General features: G+C 35.5%; 1 protein-coding gene across 1 annotated transcript; it reads left to right on the forward strand.

Annotated features, from left to right (window-relative positions):
* The first annotated feature begins 7,488 nt into the window (after positions 1–7,488).
* gal3st1a (galactose-3-O-sulfotransferase 1a) lies at positions 7,489–14,276 on the forward strand. Its single transcript, XM_067406891.1, has 3 exons — positions 7,489–7,523; positions 9,919–10,079; positions 12,756–14,276. The coding sequence occupies exons 2-3, from the start codon at positions 9,949–9,951 to the stop codon at positions 13,906–13,908; spliced, it is 1,284 nt and encodes a 427-aa protein (XP_067262992.1). The 5' UTR covers positions 7,489–7,523; positions 9,919–9,948; the 3' UTR covers positions 13,909–14,276.
* Positions 14,277–15,222: the final 946 nt, after the last annotated feature.

Here is a 15,222-nt window from a genome sequence, read left to right on the forward strand (position 1 = left end):
ATTCACCTTTTGTCTATTATTGTTGTCTCTAATTGCTTCTGGTTTTTAATTTCCCAACTATTTTGGGTTCATTTTAAGCTAGCCATATAGCAATTTTTAAATAATAGTTGGTTTAAATAAAACTACCCAGCAGGTTGGGCAAACATTTAACCCAACCGCTGGGTTTGTCCATTTTCAACCAAACTTGTGGTGTTTTTAACCCAGCATTTTTTAGAGTGTGCACTGACAAAGTGAAGGTCATATCTTCAATCTGTTATCATATAGCGTATTACAAGTAATGTGAGTTATGTAATCAGATTACTTTTTCAAGTAGCTAAAGTAATGTCTTACTTTTAAATTTACTACAAAATATCTTTGTTTTCCCATTTATTGACTGACACGTCTCCTGTCCCCGTGCTGAGAGAAATCGCGAGTAAAAGTGTAGAGGCGTGTGTAGAGGTGAACATGATGGTTATTGTAGTTAAATCATGCATTTACTCGTCTCACTTGCTCAAAAACAGATTCAGTATTCAGTGAATAAAAACAGGGAGATGCAAACGCAGAATATTATGCAAACCTGCAATAATAAAATGTTAAATAACACGCTTTATGTATACAATTAGTTACTTTTTAGTGAGAAACGCAATATTTAAAAGTAACTTTTCCCAACACTGTATATAGGCCTATGTTATATTTATTGTTAATTTTGTCACATTTTTTTCTATTTTATGACAATTATATGTAAGTATAAACTGTAAAAACTAACTTCTTTTATTTTCCAGCTGGTTTCACTTCATTAATAAATAACTGCATACTTCTACCAATGGACATGAGACAAAACAAAAATCTTTTTAAGATAAATCCGATTTAAAGTGTAACTTTTAATGGATAAAATCATATATTGGGAAATGTCATTTAAGTTTTAACGATTTTCAAATCCACTGAGAATGAAGGTTGATATGAGAAAATGATCATTTCAGATTGCATTGAATTCCTCATTGTGAATTTTCCAAGTAGTGAATGGAGTCAGATTCTCCTGGTTTAGGATGGCAAGCTGAATTATTTAGCTCTGAATGGTTCTCCAGTGTCCATTTCAGTCTTTTGAGACAGAATTTGATTATGCTAGGTATTTACTGCCAAGAACTATCAAGGGCAGGCATTGTATAAATCTGAATTTCTTTGAAGATTTCAAAAGTAATCCACTCTTTTATTTTGTAAGCATGTGTATAACCCGTGACACAGTCTATTCCTTTGTATGTCACACCCAGAGAACCTTTCAAACGTGTTTTTATTGTCTGTGGTGTTTGTTATCAGTGAAGCCCTACACCCTTGGTAGCAGCTTTGTATATTTGCGCTTTCCTTGTATTTGTGGTGGGAAGTTATGATGTTGGTGTTCTCCTCGCCGCTGCGTAACCCCTGTGGGCTTTAGGCCAGGCGACTCATGGCCTTTTATTACTAATTCACGTTCACGCACACAAGCATGCAGTGTTTCCCACGTTAGCCATCTGCATTCCAGCCATGTTGCTCTCGCACTGCCTGGCACTGGCATGACATTCTGTGTGTCCGTGTGTGTGTGGATGTAGACAATGAGCTGAGTGTTTAAGACCAGTCAAAAGGAGATTCGGATGAACAGAATATCTTGTGCTAAACAGTAAGAGACATTGAGAAGTGAGCAAAATAAAGAGAATGGATTGAGTGATGTCACTCAAGAGGAATGTAAAGTAATGTTTCAAGAGAGGAGAGAGAAATGTATTTGAAGTCTTTTCTTCTATATTGTAACATACATGAGAGTAAAACAGCTTCTCGAACAAGAAAAAATGTAGGGCGGGACTTGATTTTGTCCATCACGAATTGATAGCAAAACCAGTTTGCTATTGGTGGATTTCATGTGAGTGACAGGTTGTCCCGCTCCTCGCGCCAGTAAACACTTCATCAGAGAAGAGATGTCACTGCAAGAGGGAGGGGAAGATCATATTTATCTTAAAAAAACAAGAATTTTCAATTTTAATTTCATGGTGACAACAGGGTTTTTTTGGTGTGGGGGGAGGGGGGGTCATTAATTATTACTTGATTTCGAGCAACATTTTATGAAAATATGTACACGCCTGTTCAAAAGTTTGGGGTCAGGAAGGCTTTTTTATTATGTTTATTTTCAACAAGGATACATTAAATTGATCTAAAGTGACAGTAAATACATTTATAATGTTACAAAAGATTTCTATTTCAAATAAATGCTGTTCTTCTGTCTCTCTAAAATCTTTATTCAATAAAGAAAGTTATGTCAAAGCATCAATAAACATGACATATTTACATATGATAATCAATACATTTCAAAAACAGACACCTCAAGTCATTCAACCCTGTGGCTAACTAAATGTACTCTAGAGTCTATAGGGTCACTCTTTTTCCATGTGAAATTGCAACTCTAGGGAATGTGAACAGGAGCTGGATCTCATTTTACAGTGTGGGTTTCATTTCACTTCCTCTTACCTTAAACTTTTTCTCAGCTTCACTTCATGTCAAATAGTATGGTTAATATTGCAAATAATTGTTATGAACACAACTGAGCAGCACCTGTATTGATACCTAAATTGAAAAATAAAAATAAAAATTGTTAATTGAAATAAATCTAAACAAAGTGCAAATATAAAAAAAAACTTTAAAAATGGGCAACTAACTGAAATAAAATAAGTTTAAAGGGTCATGAAACACCAAAACACTTTTTTTGAGATGTAAACAGATATGTGTAGGCTGCCCATCATTGAAAACACTAAAGGTTCTCATTAATGTTATTCATAAGTGAAAAATAGTTATTTTTGCATTTTTCAGAGCGATTTCTGTCTTCGGGTTTGAAAAGCTGAGCTAGAGCAAAGTCACAAAATCTGACGTAACCGTGTACTTTCGGCCCAAGTATGGGCATCGTCGAACATGCTGACGTAGATCGTTTCGAGTGATTCTCAACATATATTCATAACATAACGCTCATTTAATCCAATCACTGCGCTGTAGTATACATAAGATTATAATTGCGGTATTATGCATGAGGAAGTATCACTTTTCTCGCCTCGGTCTCTTGTCATTCAGAGACATATCGTTGGTGTTCGTTTCCTCAGTGCTACAACACAATGTGTATTCCTGAGACGCGACCAGAGCAGAGGTCTGTGTGCATGCGCAGTGTTTTGCTGTAATCTACCAGCACAAATGGAAAATATGTTCGCGTGAGATCGCATTACAGCGGAGAATTCAAATGTCACAAAAGTGCGGCTCATTCACCTCTGCCTGCTCTAGCTTCGTTCAAACACGCGAGCCGTGTGTATGTTTCCTTCAGCACAGCAGCACATGTGTTGTATTTTGCTCGTGATGCGGTCAGAGCTGGAGTTTGAATACGAACACATGAAAAATACGATTGTTTTTATGATATACAGGCGGAGCGCACATATGCTCGGTTTCAGCGCGGAGCTTCGCCTTGTGTTTAACAACACTAGACACGTGGCTCATAGCTCATACAGAATAAAGTATCTGTGTTTAAAGTTTTTATTTCACACATTCTCCTGCACCAAACATGAACCAGCACGGTGTAGTTATGCACACATATTTCATCTAGTGTTCTTCAAATGAATTATATGTGCAAACTGGACACTGATACAGTGGTGTAGCTTATCTGAACGCGACGGCGCGATTATTCTAATACACTGTGTGCAGAATTATTAGGCAAGTTGATTTTCTGATCTTATTTTTTTTCCAAGCACATTTTACCAATTCCAATCCACATCAATCTTAATAACTACTATTAATATTGTTTTTAATCATTTATAAGTGATATATAATTGAAGAGTTTGGTTCCAAAACGCGATAAACGCCATTTTCAAAAAAATTGAGTTTCCGCCAAAATCAGTATTGTATCTGGTCGGTATTGAAAAGTCATTTATTAATTTTGCGCAAAATGCGATATCCGTTGTGTTATTCTGTCATGTTTTCTCCCTTTCTTTCCAAAACGCGACAAACGCCAGTCTCACTTCTCTGCAGAACGCGATATATCCGCTCAACCAATCACAGCGCACCATTCCATGCACTGTAAACAGTAATGGCGGCGCTCTGAATACACCCCGCATCCTTTATCTACTTTGTACTTTGTGATCAACAAAAACAGAAAAATTAATAATTTCGATGAACATTGCTGAACCTGTGGTGCTTTCTGCGGTGGGGAAGAAACGCAAGCCATCGAAATCATTTACGTGAGGAGATTAAGAAGGCGAGGCACTCGAGTCGGGAGGAGGAAAAATGCCGGCTGTTGCTTGTTTCACGACAGCATCAAACTTCTATCACGCTCCCTAAACTGAACTGTTTATTTTAACCATGCGGTGACGCCAGATACGCCTTGATCGGTAATGACAAACAGAGACATAATTCATTTATAAGATTAACAAGATGACTCGTTGAATTCATTTTGGGAGCGATGACTGAATGTATTTTTAGTCAAATGCATGTACATACGATTAGTATTGACAAAGTTCAGAGGCTGTCATATATGTGAATTAACTTACTTTCAATATGAAAAATAACTTTTATATTGATGGATTAATTGCATTTTGAAAAAAAAAAAAAAATCAAAACAAAAAAACGTGTCATGCATTTATTGCATTTTGGGGAAAAAATAATAAATTTTTATAATAAACCTTTGAAAATCAAAATCTAGATTTGAATTTTTAATGTTTTTATAACCAAAAGATGCTATGTGAAAGTTTGAAACAGAAAAGAGTGGTTTTCATTTTGCCAATTTCTTGGTAAAGAAAACACCTTTTTACTCAAATTAATCAAAATGGATTTATAGCGTTTTGGAACCAAACTCTTCAATTGTTCATGAAGGCTGGAAGTGAAAAATGCCTTATATTCAGGTGTGTAAAATTTTTAGGCAGGTTTTCTTTTACAGGCAAAATGAGCCAAAAAAGAGATTTAACTCAGACTGAAAAGTCAAAAATTATTAAATACTCATGAGAAGGACGCAATACTAATGCAATACTAGAAATTGCAAAGTTAAAGCATGACCATTGGACAGTGAAATGCTCATTGGGTCAGCGGGGTCATACAAAAACAGGTGGAAAAGAAAAGACACAAACTGTTAACTGCAAAATAATTAGGAATTAAGGTGAAGAATTAAGTGAGAAACCATCAGCAACCCTTTAGTCTCCAGCGCCACCATTTCCCAGAACTGAAACCTACCTGGAGTCTCCAGAAGTGCAAGGTGTCAGGATCTCCGAGACTTAGGTTAGGTGAAGAATCCTAAAAAATGACCCGCTCTTAATAAGAATCACAAGCTGAAGTGTTATAAAATACATGAAAACTGGGTTTTATAGACAGACAGCTTGAGAGTGACTCCTGAAGGACCAGCACCACATCCTCTTGTACCACTGTTTGAAGAATTTATCTTCCAGAATCTGGCAGTAAGGTGTGGAAGTTCACTTTTAGTCCATCTCTTATCCTGAAATGTCCATCTTGCAGAGATGGACTAAAAATGATCTTCCAAAACTTACTGCCAGATTCTGGGTGAGGCCAGTTAACATGTGTCTTTTCTTCTCCACCTTTTTTTGTATGACCCCGCTGACCCAATGAGCATTTTGCTGTCCCTTGGTCATGCTTTAACTTTGCAATTTCTAGTATTACATTAGTATTGCGTCCTTCTCATGAGCATTTAATATTTTTTGACTTTTCAGTCTGAGTTAAATCTCTTTTTTGGCTCATTTTGCCTGTAAAAGAAAACCTGCCTAATAATTCTGCACACCTGAATATAAGGCATTTTTCATTTCCAGCCTTCATGATCAATTATATATCAATTATAAATGATTGAAAACAATATTAATAGTAGTTATTAAGATTGATGTGGATTGGAATTGGTAAAATGTGCTTGGAAAAAAAATATGATCAGAAAATCAACTTGCCTAATAATTCTGCACACAGTGTAGACAAAAGACTGATTTTGACTGCAGCACTCGTAAACGTAATCAAAGTAGCCTATTATTAGCCCTATTAAATATTCTTTCGCATTTCTCCCTTGTGCTTGGGAGTTTGTTGTCATTTTCTCCGTGCTCATATATTAATATTAATTAATTTGTATAATAAGTGCGTTGTATGTCTGTGCCAGAGCTTTACACGCCCATTTTAACAGAGTTTTTGGAACTTGAAACTACATAAATTTATCCACTAACCGTTCAGAATCATCCAGTTTCATTTTAAAAGTTGTAACTTCTTCCTGAGTCTCTCCATCAGTGTCGACTCCGGTTTGAACAGTGTAAGGCCTAACACCGTTACTGACAATCCTCATTTTGGCTGCTTGAGATTCTCCAGTTTTGTTGTTGTTGAGCAACTGAAGCATGAGCTGTTAAAACTCCACCCTCTTCTTGGGAGCAGCAGCTCATTTACATTTAAAGAGAGACGCACAAAAAACAACATGTTTTTGCTCACACCCAAATAGGGGCAAATTTGCAAGCTATAATAAATGATCTGTGGGGCATTTTCAGCTGAAACTTCACAGACACATTCTGGGGACACCATTTTGTAAAAGGGGCATTATGTCCCCTTTAAAACTGTACTAGTTAGGGAGTTTCTATATAGAGATATGTGCACAGGTCACTAGAGTTCACATGAAACTATCACTAACCAATCATGCAAAAAATACACTATATTCAAATACAAACAATTCTAATACGTCTTTAGGAGTCATCTAGGCATTAATGAGTTTAATGTGTTTCTCTCGATTTTAAAACCATTTCCGTGTCACTGATATTTGTGCAGATTCACCTGATCCAATGCAAAGAATGTGTTTTTGTTACTTGGACATGGATAGCTAAACAAACTGGTTCAGTTTGGAACTGTGTGTGTACAGCCGTACCTGGAATTTAGTATTGGCCCCTCTCATGCATTTAACTACCCTTTCTAGCTACTTTTTTACTTCAAACCAGCAACCTGTTCTCAATAGCTCTCTATTTCCACCTTGAATAGATCCCTCCTCCTTTCTTTTGTTCCTTTCCCTTCCTCTTACTCATTTTCTCTCACTAACCCTGATTCAATCTCTTCCTCTCCTATCCTATCTCTTTATGTTTTTCTCTTCCTCACTTCTTCTTCCACTCTACTCTGCTGTAGCTTCATTCATATATGCAAACAGACACACAGAGTGACAAGTGAAGATCCCCAGACACTGGTTTTGCGTCACAGGAGCGCAAGCCGAGCCTCTTTTGTATGCAGTTTAGCCAGCTCAGCTGTACAGTGTGCAGACGGTGGAGGATGAGAGGAGAGGCGGGGGCTTCAAAATCATCAGGTGCGCAGAGTGTGTGTGTGTGTGTGTGCGTGTGCAGGGTGAATGATCGCCTGGATATTTCACAGAAGATAAGAGGGATACTGCTAACCTTGGAAAGCATGTCTGGACAGTTAACTGCGAAGGAATCAATGTTTTTCCAGTCTTGACAATGCATCTTTCTTAACAAAATCTTTACAGAGTCATTGCTTTTTTTCTGCCAATAAAGCTGTGAGAGGGATATCTACATGTTTTGGTAAGATACCAATGCTTTTAATCCTTAATATAAGTTATATTGGGAGAATATATTCATATCATTGTCTGTTATCTCGCTGCAAAAATCAGTATTAATATTTTTTGACTTAGTTTTTTTAGTCTAAACATTCTCATAACTAAAAATTATATAATTTTTTTTTTTTTCAGAATACATTTATTAAATTAAGTTCAAAATCGTGTTTTTGTGATTTAAACATAAACCTCATTAAATTCTATTATATTTATTGAAACACAAATGTAACAACTGACCATTCTGGTAAGAAAATTTCATTTAAATCCAGATATTTTCTATGAAAGTCTTAATAGTTAATGCAGTTTTGATTCTCAAGTATTTTGCTTGTTTATGGATGCTTAGATATTTTTACTGGAAAAAATCTTTTTATTTTATATGTATTTAATTTAATTTTATAAACTAATTTGCTGATGGAATATAATTTGTTCTGTCACTATGCACCCTCACAATGCTTAATCTAAGAAACACTGTCTGTTTCATTCCTAAACATTCCACTCTAATCAGACTGTTTAATCTGACTGCTTTCTTGTGGCAAAGTAAAAGAAACCTTTATTCTATTTGTATCCCATCATTAAACTTCATTACAGTGACTTCTTGTCTGTTATGAATTTTCCAGCAGCACTTTTCTATGTTAAAACAGAGATTAAACAGATTTTATGCAGAAATTCCTATACGATCTTCCAGTTTTCTGGTCCAATTTTCTAAAAACCCATGAGTAAATACAACTTTCAACATCTCCAAAGACTTTTATACACTGTACTGATAGCTCACAATTACAAAAAACCCACAAAAACAAAACTGGTGTGTGATGGATGCATTTATGCGTTTTATCCTAAATTAGGAGCTGCAGCTGCTGTAGCAGTTCTTTGTGGTTCTGTAAAATCCTCATTATTCGTGACCATCAGCATAACAATGATGATGTTGTTAGAGTTTTTGCAGTCAACAAAGGATGACTTTGAAAAATGCAAGGTTAGAGATTGCTGCACATAAGAACAATGGGTTCCTTCAGACTTCTTCTGTCCTTTCTAGATTTCCAGTCACTGCTGGTGCTTTGTTCCATGGTCTCTCCATCTATCTTTTGGTGACAGTGCTCAGCAGCATATGGCTGTCGCAGTCAGTGCTTCTAACATGTTAGTATTAAGTTTTCCACCTGTGGCCCTGCACCGCAGATATCTGATACTGGTCTATGGGGCATGAAGAGATGCGGACAGTGTCACTTTTCTTCTGAATGCATAATTCATTCGCTGGACATCTGGCCCTCATAATGAACCCCGCAGCAGTTTCAGCAACCGTCATTCGTTTTAGGATCAGAATATCAAATATATTTTTAGTTGCTTTTTAATATTCTTTCACCTTATGAGGTTCTGTGTATTGCGGGTTTACAAGACATGTCAAGCATGCCATACAGTATATATATATATAAATTATATATATTTTTTCCTTAAATAGGCTAGGCCTATAAGTGATTATTGAACTCCTTTCCGGAATAATATATTTCATATATTTCATGGTGATTATTTTGATTGGTCAATCACGTCATCCAGCGCTTAGATATTTCCTAATATTCGCTGTTGTCCATGGAAACGCTCTGAACGCTGTACATCGGCTATTTGAGTAACTTCAACCGGCATATATAATTAGATTATACTTTTTTAATAACCTGTTACACCCTTCATATCACATATCTCGGACCCTCGAACTCTCGTTTTGAAACCAAGGCAACTCGCGCCACCTATAGAGGGTATGCACGTGACGTCACCGTCGAGCGTTACGACTGCGGTCACGCCCACTGAGTGGCAAAAGACTGAGTGGCAGCATTGGTTTTCAGCGTGAACGTCGCAAAAAACACACAAAACACATCCAAAACGTGAAAGAGCTTTGTGATTGACTGTACAAATAGCTTTGACACAAACCCTGAGGTATATATTTAAAAACTGCTGAAAGCAACAGGGGGAAAAAAGCAAATGTAGCCTATCACTGCAATTTTCCTCACATCACCTAAAAAGAAAAGATTTTAATCCCACAGCTGAATTAGCTGCAATGCTACTGCAAATCCCCTCATAAGCACATGTTGAGCAGATGTAGATCAAATGGCTGAACTCATGGGAGAAAAGTAATTGAGTGAGCTGCAGTGTACCTAAATAATTGGGCACTTGAGGAAATGGTGACGAATGTCTCTTAACACACTAGAAATGCTTTATGCAGCACTAGAGGACTCTGCATACGTAAGCAAAGAACATACCGCAGCACATTTACACTATATGTAAAAGGGCCTTTAATGATACAAGGTGAACAACAAATCCATTAGGGTTGCACTCAATACCATCATATTATTACTGAAGATTCTTCCTCTTTGTTTCAGGGTTTTCTTACAGGATCCAACCAGGCAGCTATGATGGTTGGAAAGCCAGTCAGGCAGTGGAGGTCCATCTGTAAGGGACTGATCCTGGGTGCGCTGCTGACCACCTGTATGATTCTTTTGTACTGCCTGTCGGCCCCAGAGGTCCAATATGGCCTGCAAGAGTGAGTTCCTTCATGTACTTTGAACAAGTCAAAGTTTCATTGGATTATAGCATTATTTTGCCATGAACCTCATTAAGAAAATGAAGCCTGTTCTGCATTGTGATTTTATTTCTCCCCAAATTCGTGTTCCATTCTATCCTGACAGTAATCATTTTTTTTAATTATAATTTTATTTAAATGCAGTAAAAAATCATTCAGAAAACATTCTAATATGCTGATTTGGTGCTCAAGAAACATTTCTTATTATTTTCAATGTTGGAAACAGACTTTTTGTGGAAACCATGATACAAATAATATTTATATAAATTCTTTTGTAACATAAATATCTTTATTTTCACTTTTAATCAATTTCATGCTTCCATACAGAATAAAAGTATTACTGACCCAAACCATAGCCAAATGGTATATGTATATGTATGTATGTATATATATATATATATATATATATATATATATATATATATATATATATATATATATATATATATATATATATATATATATATATATATATATATATATATATATGTATGTATATATATATATATATATATATATATATAATATATATGTATGTATATATATATATATATATATATATATATATATGTCTATATATATATACACACACACAAACACACACACACACACACAGTGTCCTAAGAAGAAGGTTTTAGGATAACTTTGATAAAAGGTTTTGAGCCACTTCAAATGTTGATTACTATATATACACTGCAAAAAAAAGTCATGTTTTGGATTTTAATAGGCAAATACTTAAGAATCTATGAATGGATCATTATTACAGTGATTATCATGTTGGCAACGGTTCTTTTAACCCTAACAAATGGAGTGTGTAGCTTTTCATTTCTTAAACAACCATGTAGGAAGATGTATCATGGGTGACAATGTCAAGATTCATCAGGCTCAAATTGTGAAAGAATGAAAGCATGAAGAATCATTTTCACACATGAATTGGCACCTCTGAGTCCAGACCTTAATTTCATTGAAAGTCTTTGGGATGTGCTGGAGTAGACTTTACAGAGTTCTCACCTCTTGCATCGTCAATACAAGATCTTGACCAAAAATTGATACACATCTTGATGGAAATAACATCTCAACATTTGTTTCCATCAAGAGGTGCAACATTTTTTGGTCAAGATCTTGTATTGACAATGCAAAGGTGAGCACTCTGTAACTTCTACTCCAGCACATCCCAAAAACTTAAAAAAATGATTGATGTGAAAATGATTTTTCATGCTCCCTCCCAACAATTCTTTCAAAATTTGAGCCTGATGAATCTTGACATTGTCATCCTGGACTATAGCCATGATACATCTTAATACATGCTTGTTTAAGAAATGAAGTGTGTATATATGTACAGTCCAAAAGTTTGGAACCACTAAGATTTTAATTGTTTTTAAAAGAAGTTTCGCCTGCTCGTCAAGGCTACATTTATTTAATTAAAACTAAATTAATTAAAAATAACTGTGTATTATTTAAATATATTTGACAAAGTAATTTATTCCTGTGATGCAAAGCTGAATTTTCAGCATCATTACTCCAGTCTTCAGTGTCACATGATCCTTCAGAAATCATTCTAATATGCTGATTTGCTGCTCAATAAACATTTATGATTATTTTCAATGTTGAAATCAGTTGTGTACTTTTTTTTCAGGATTCCTTGATGAATAGAAAGTTCAAAAGAACAGCATTTATCTGAAATACAAAGCTTCTGTAGCATTATACACTACCGTTCAAAAGTTTGGGGTCAGTAAGAATTTTTATTTTTATTTTTTTGAAAAGAAATGAAAGAAATTAATACTTTTATTCAGCAAGGATGCATTAAATCAATCAAAAGTGGCAGTAAAGACATTTATAATGTTACAAAAGATTAGATTTCAGATAAACACTGTTCTTTTGACTTTCTATTCATCAAAAAATATTGAACACAAATATTTTGTACAATTGTACACATTAAATGTTTCTTGAGCAGCAGATCAGCATATTAGAATGATTTCTGAAGGATCATGTGACACTGAAGACTGGAGTAATGATGCTGAAAATTCAGCTTTGCATCACAGGAATAAATTACTTTGTGAAATATATTCAAATAGAAAACGTTATTTTAACGTTATTTTAAATTGTAATAATATTTCACAATATTACGGTTTTTATTGTATTTTTAATTAAATAAATGTAGCCTTGGTGAGCAGATGAAACTTCTTTTAAAAACATTAAAAATTTTAGTGGTTCCAAACTTTTGGACTGTACTGTATATATATATATATATATATATGTATATATATATATATATATATATATATATATGTATATATATATATATATATATATATATATATATATATATATATATATATATATATATATATATATATATATATATATATCCATGCTTAAATTGTCATGAAAATAATGTCACCAAGCAAAACATTTTAGAATAATCTGTTTTCATATTATTTTTTAAATATAATTTCCTTAATTCTTCTTTTAACCTTGGGGTAGAATATGGATATAGATGTTCTCAAAGCAACATATTTTTGGTAGGGTTTATTGATCTTATTTTTATTTTTATTGATTTTAACAACTCATTATAAAGATAAAAATATATCTAAAATAAATTCAAATGACAGTATTTTTGTCCATTTTTGTTTACAGGGTCCCAGTGCCTTACTCATGTGCTCATCGCCCTTCTGCCGCCCACTCTTCAACAATCTCAAACGACTCCCATCACGCCTCTGGGCAGGGAATCTGCACTCCAAAAGTGGACATCATGTTTATGAAAACCCATAAAACAGCTAGTAGCACTTTTCTCAACATTCTCTTTCGCTTTGGCGAAAAACACCACCTTAAATTTGCTTTCCCCAATAGCCGCAATGACTTCTTTTACCCCTCACCTTTCCATCGCTCCCAAGTGAAGGACTACAGGCCTGGAATGTGTTTTAACATCATCTGTAATCACATGCGTTTCAACGCTGCTGAGGTGGCCAAAGTGCTTCCAGCAGACACCTCGTACATCACAATCCTCCGGGACCCGGCTGATCTCGCTGAGTCCTCGTTCCACTATTTTGGACGTGTTGTACCTCTCACATGGAAGCTTTCTGGGGACGATAAGCTGAGAGAATTCCTGACAGATCCAAAGCTTTACTACGACCCGGAAGGATTCAATTCGTTCTATCTCAAAAACTTGCTTTTCTTTGACTTTGGACAGGATAATAACTTACATCCAGATGACCCAAAGGTGGATGAGGCCATTCGTGCAATCGCCAAGCGCTTCCAATTGGTAATGCTTGTGGAGTATTTTGAAGAGTCGCTCATCCTGCTCAAGGACAGCCTCTGCTGGGACATGGAGGACTTGCTTTTCTTCAAACTCAATGCCCGGAAAGGTTCAACCATTTCGAAACTGACTCCAGAGCTCAAGGCCAAGGCGCTGGAGTGGAACGCCATTGATTGGAAGCTTTACCAGTATTTCAACGCCACCTTCTGGCATAAAGTGGACGCTTACGGCCGTGAGCGCATGGCGAGAGATGTCGCAGAGCTGCAGCGCAGAAATGCAGAAATGGCTTCCATTTGCATTGAAGGAGGCCGTGCTGTTGACGCAGGAAGCATCGTGGAGACTTCCATGCAGCCATGGCAACCCTTCGGTGAGAAGTCGATTATGGGATACAATCTGAAAAAGAATGTCGACAAAGCACACCGAAAGCTCTGCAGGAAGATGCTCACACCAGAGCTGCAGTATCTCACCGATATGGGCGTCAACCTGTGGATAACGAGACTGTGGGGTCACATTCGAGAGATCCTTCACTGGTAGATCAGAGGAAATGTTTTGCTTAGGTGAAAGGTCAGCACTGACTTGTATGCAACAGACCTAAAAAACGTTTTTTCTGTGTCAGAAAGAAATAAAAACATTAAAAGGCATGACTGAATAAAACATTTTCATATTTATATGAATCTCACCTAAATAAGTGGTGACAGTCACATATTTAACATGTTAGTTTTGTTTATAAATGTACTGTAAAGGCCCTTTGACGGCAAGAACGATAACTATAATGATATCTATATTAGCATCCACACCAAATGCACGATAACTTTGTTTATTATAGGCATGTCCTGCATTAATGTCCTCTGCTGTTTTAAAGGGTTTGTTCACCCAAAAATGAAAATTCTGTCATCATTTACTCACCCTCAAGTCGTTCCAAAGCAGTAAGACTTTTGTTCATCTTTGGAACACAAATTAAGATATTTTTAATGAAATCTGAGAGCTTTCTGTTCCTCCATTGACAGGCGACGCAACTACCATTTTCAAGCCCCAGATGGGACCCAAATAGTTTAACCTCAATTTTATGAATCGACGCGAGTACTTTGTTTGTGCAAATAAACATAAAAAAACATAAAATATTAATGTGTGTTGACGTGAGAGCAGCCATTGTTGCGTGAACGCATTGGAGATTAATATTTTATAGATAAAGTGGTAAATAATGTTTTGCACAAACAAAGCACTCGCGTTGTTTCTTAAATTGTTTTTTAAATCACTGGAGTCACATGGACTATTTTAACGATGTCTTCACTACCTTTCTGGGCCTTGAAAGTGGTAGTTGTGTACACTGTCAATGGAGGGACAGAAAGCTCTCAGATTTCAATAAAAATATCTTGATTTGTGTTCTGAAGATCAACAAAGGTCTTTCGGGTTTGGAACGATATGAGGATGAGTAATTAATGACAGAATTTTCATTTTTGTTTGAACTAACTTTAAAATCGATCGAATTCGTGCTGAAAAACACATCGTCAGAGAAGAGACGAGATGTTGCTGCAAGAGGGAGACAAAGTTAATTTGATTACAGTTTACGAGTGCACATGAATTTTAAAATAAATAATGATGTGTCTGGATAATTCATTTATAATAAATACTGCAATAATCCATAAAAAACAATAAATGTCCATTTTGATTTCATGGTTTTAAAATACTTGAGCTCTTTAAAGCAGAATGGATTCTAATTGATTCCAATGAATTTGTTAGTCTATGCCGCTATAAATATACAGTATACAGTAATATACAGTAATAGTTGTGGTGTGGACTCTGCTATTCTTTTAAATATAAAATGATTTTTAAAACCATATCTTTATA

Source organism: Chanodichthys erythropterus, chromosome 13, assembly GCF_024489055.1.
Source record: "Chanodichthys erythropterus isolate Z2021 chromosome 13, ASM2448905v1, whole genome shotgun sequence".
Lineage (NCBI taxonomy): Eukaryota > Metazoa > Chordata > Actinopteri > Cypriniformes > Xenocyprididae > Chanodichthys > Chanodichthys erythropterus.

Bases quoted from the DNA above. Each gene is read 5' to 3' on its own strand.
- gal3st1a (XM_067406891.1), top strand. From the start codon at position 9,949: ATGATGGTTGGAAAGCCAGTCAGGCAGTGGAGGTCCATCTGTAAGGGA. The intron at 10,080-12,755 runs GTGAGTTCCTTC...TTTTGTTTACAG, and splicing joins GTCCAATATGGCCTGCAAGA to GGTCCCAGTGCCTTACTCAT.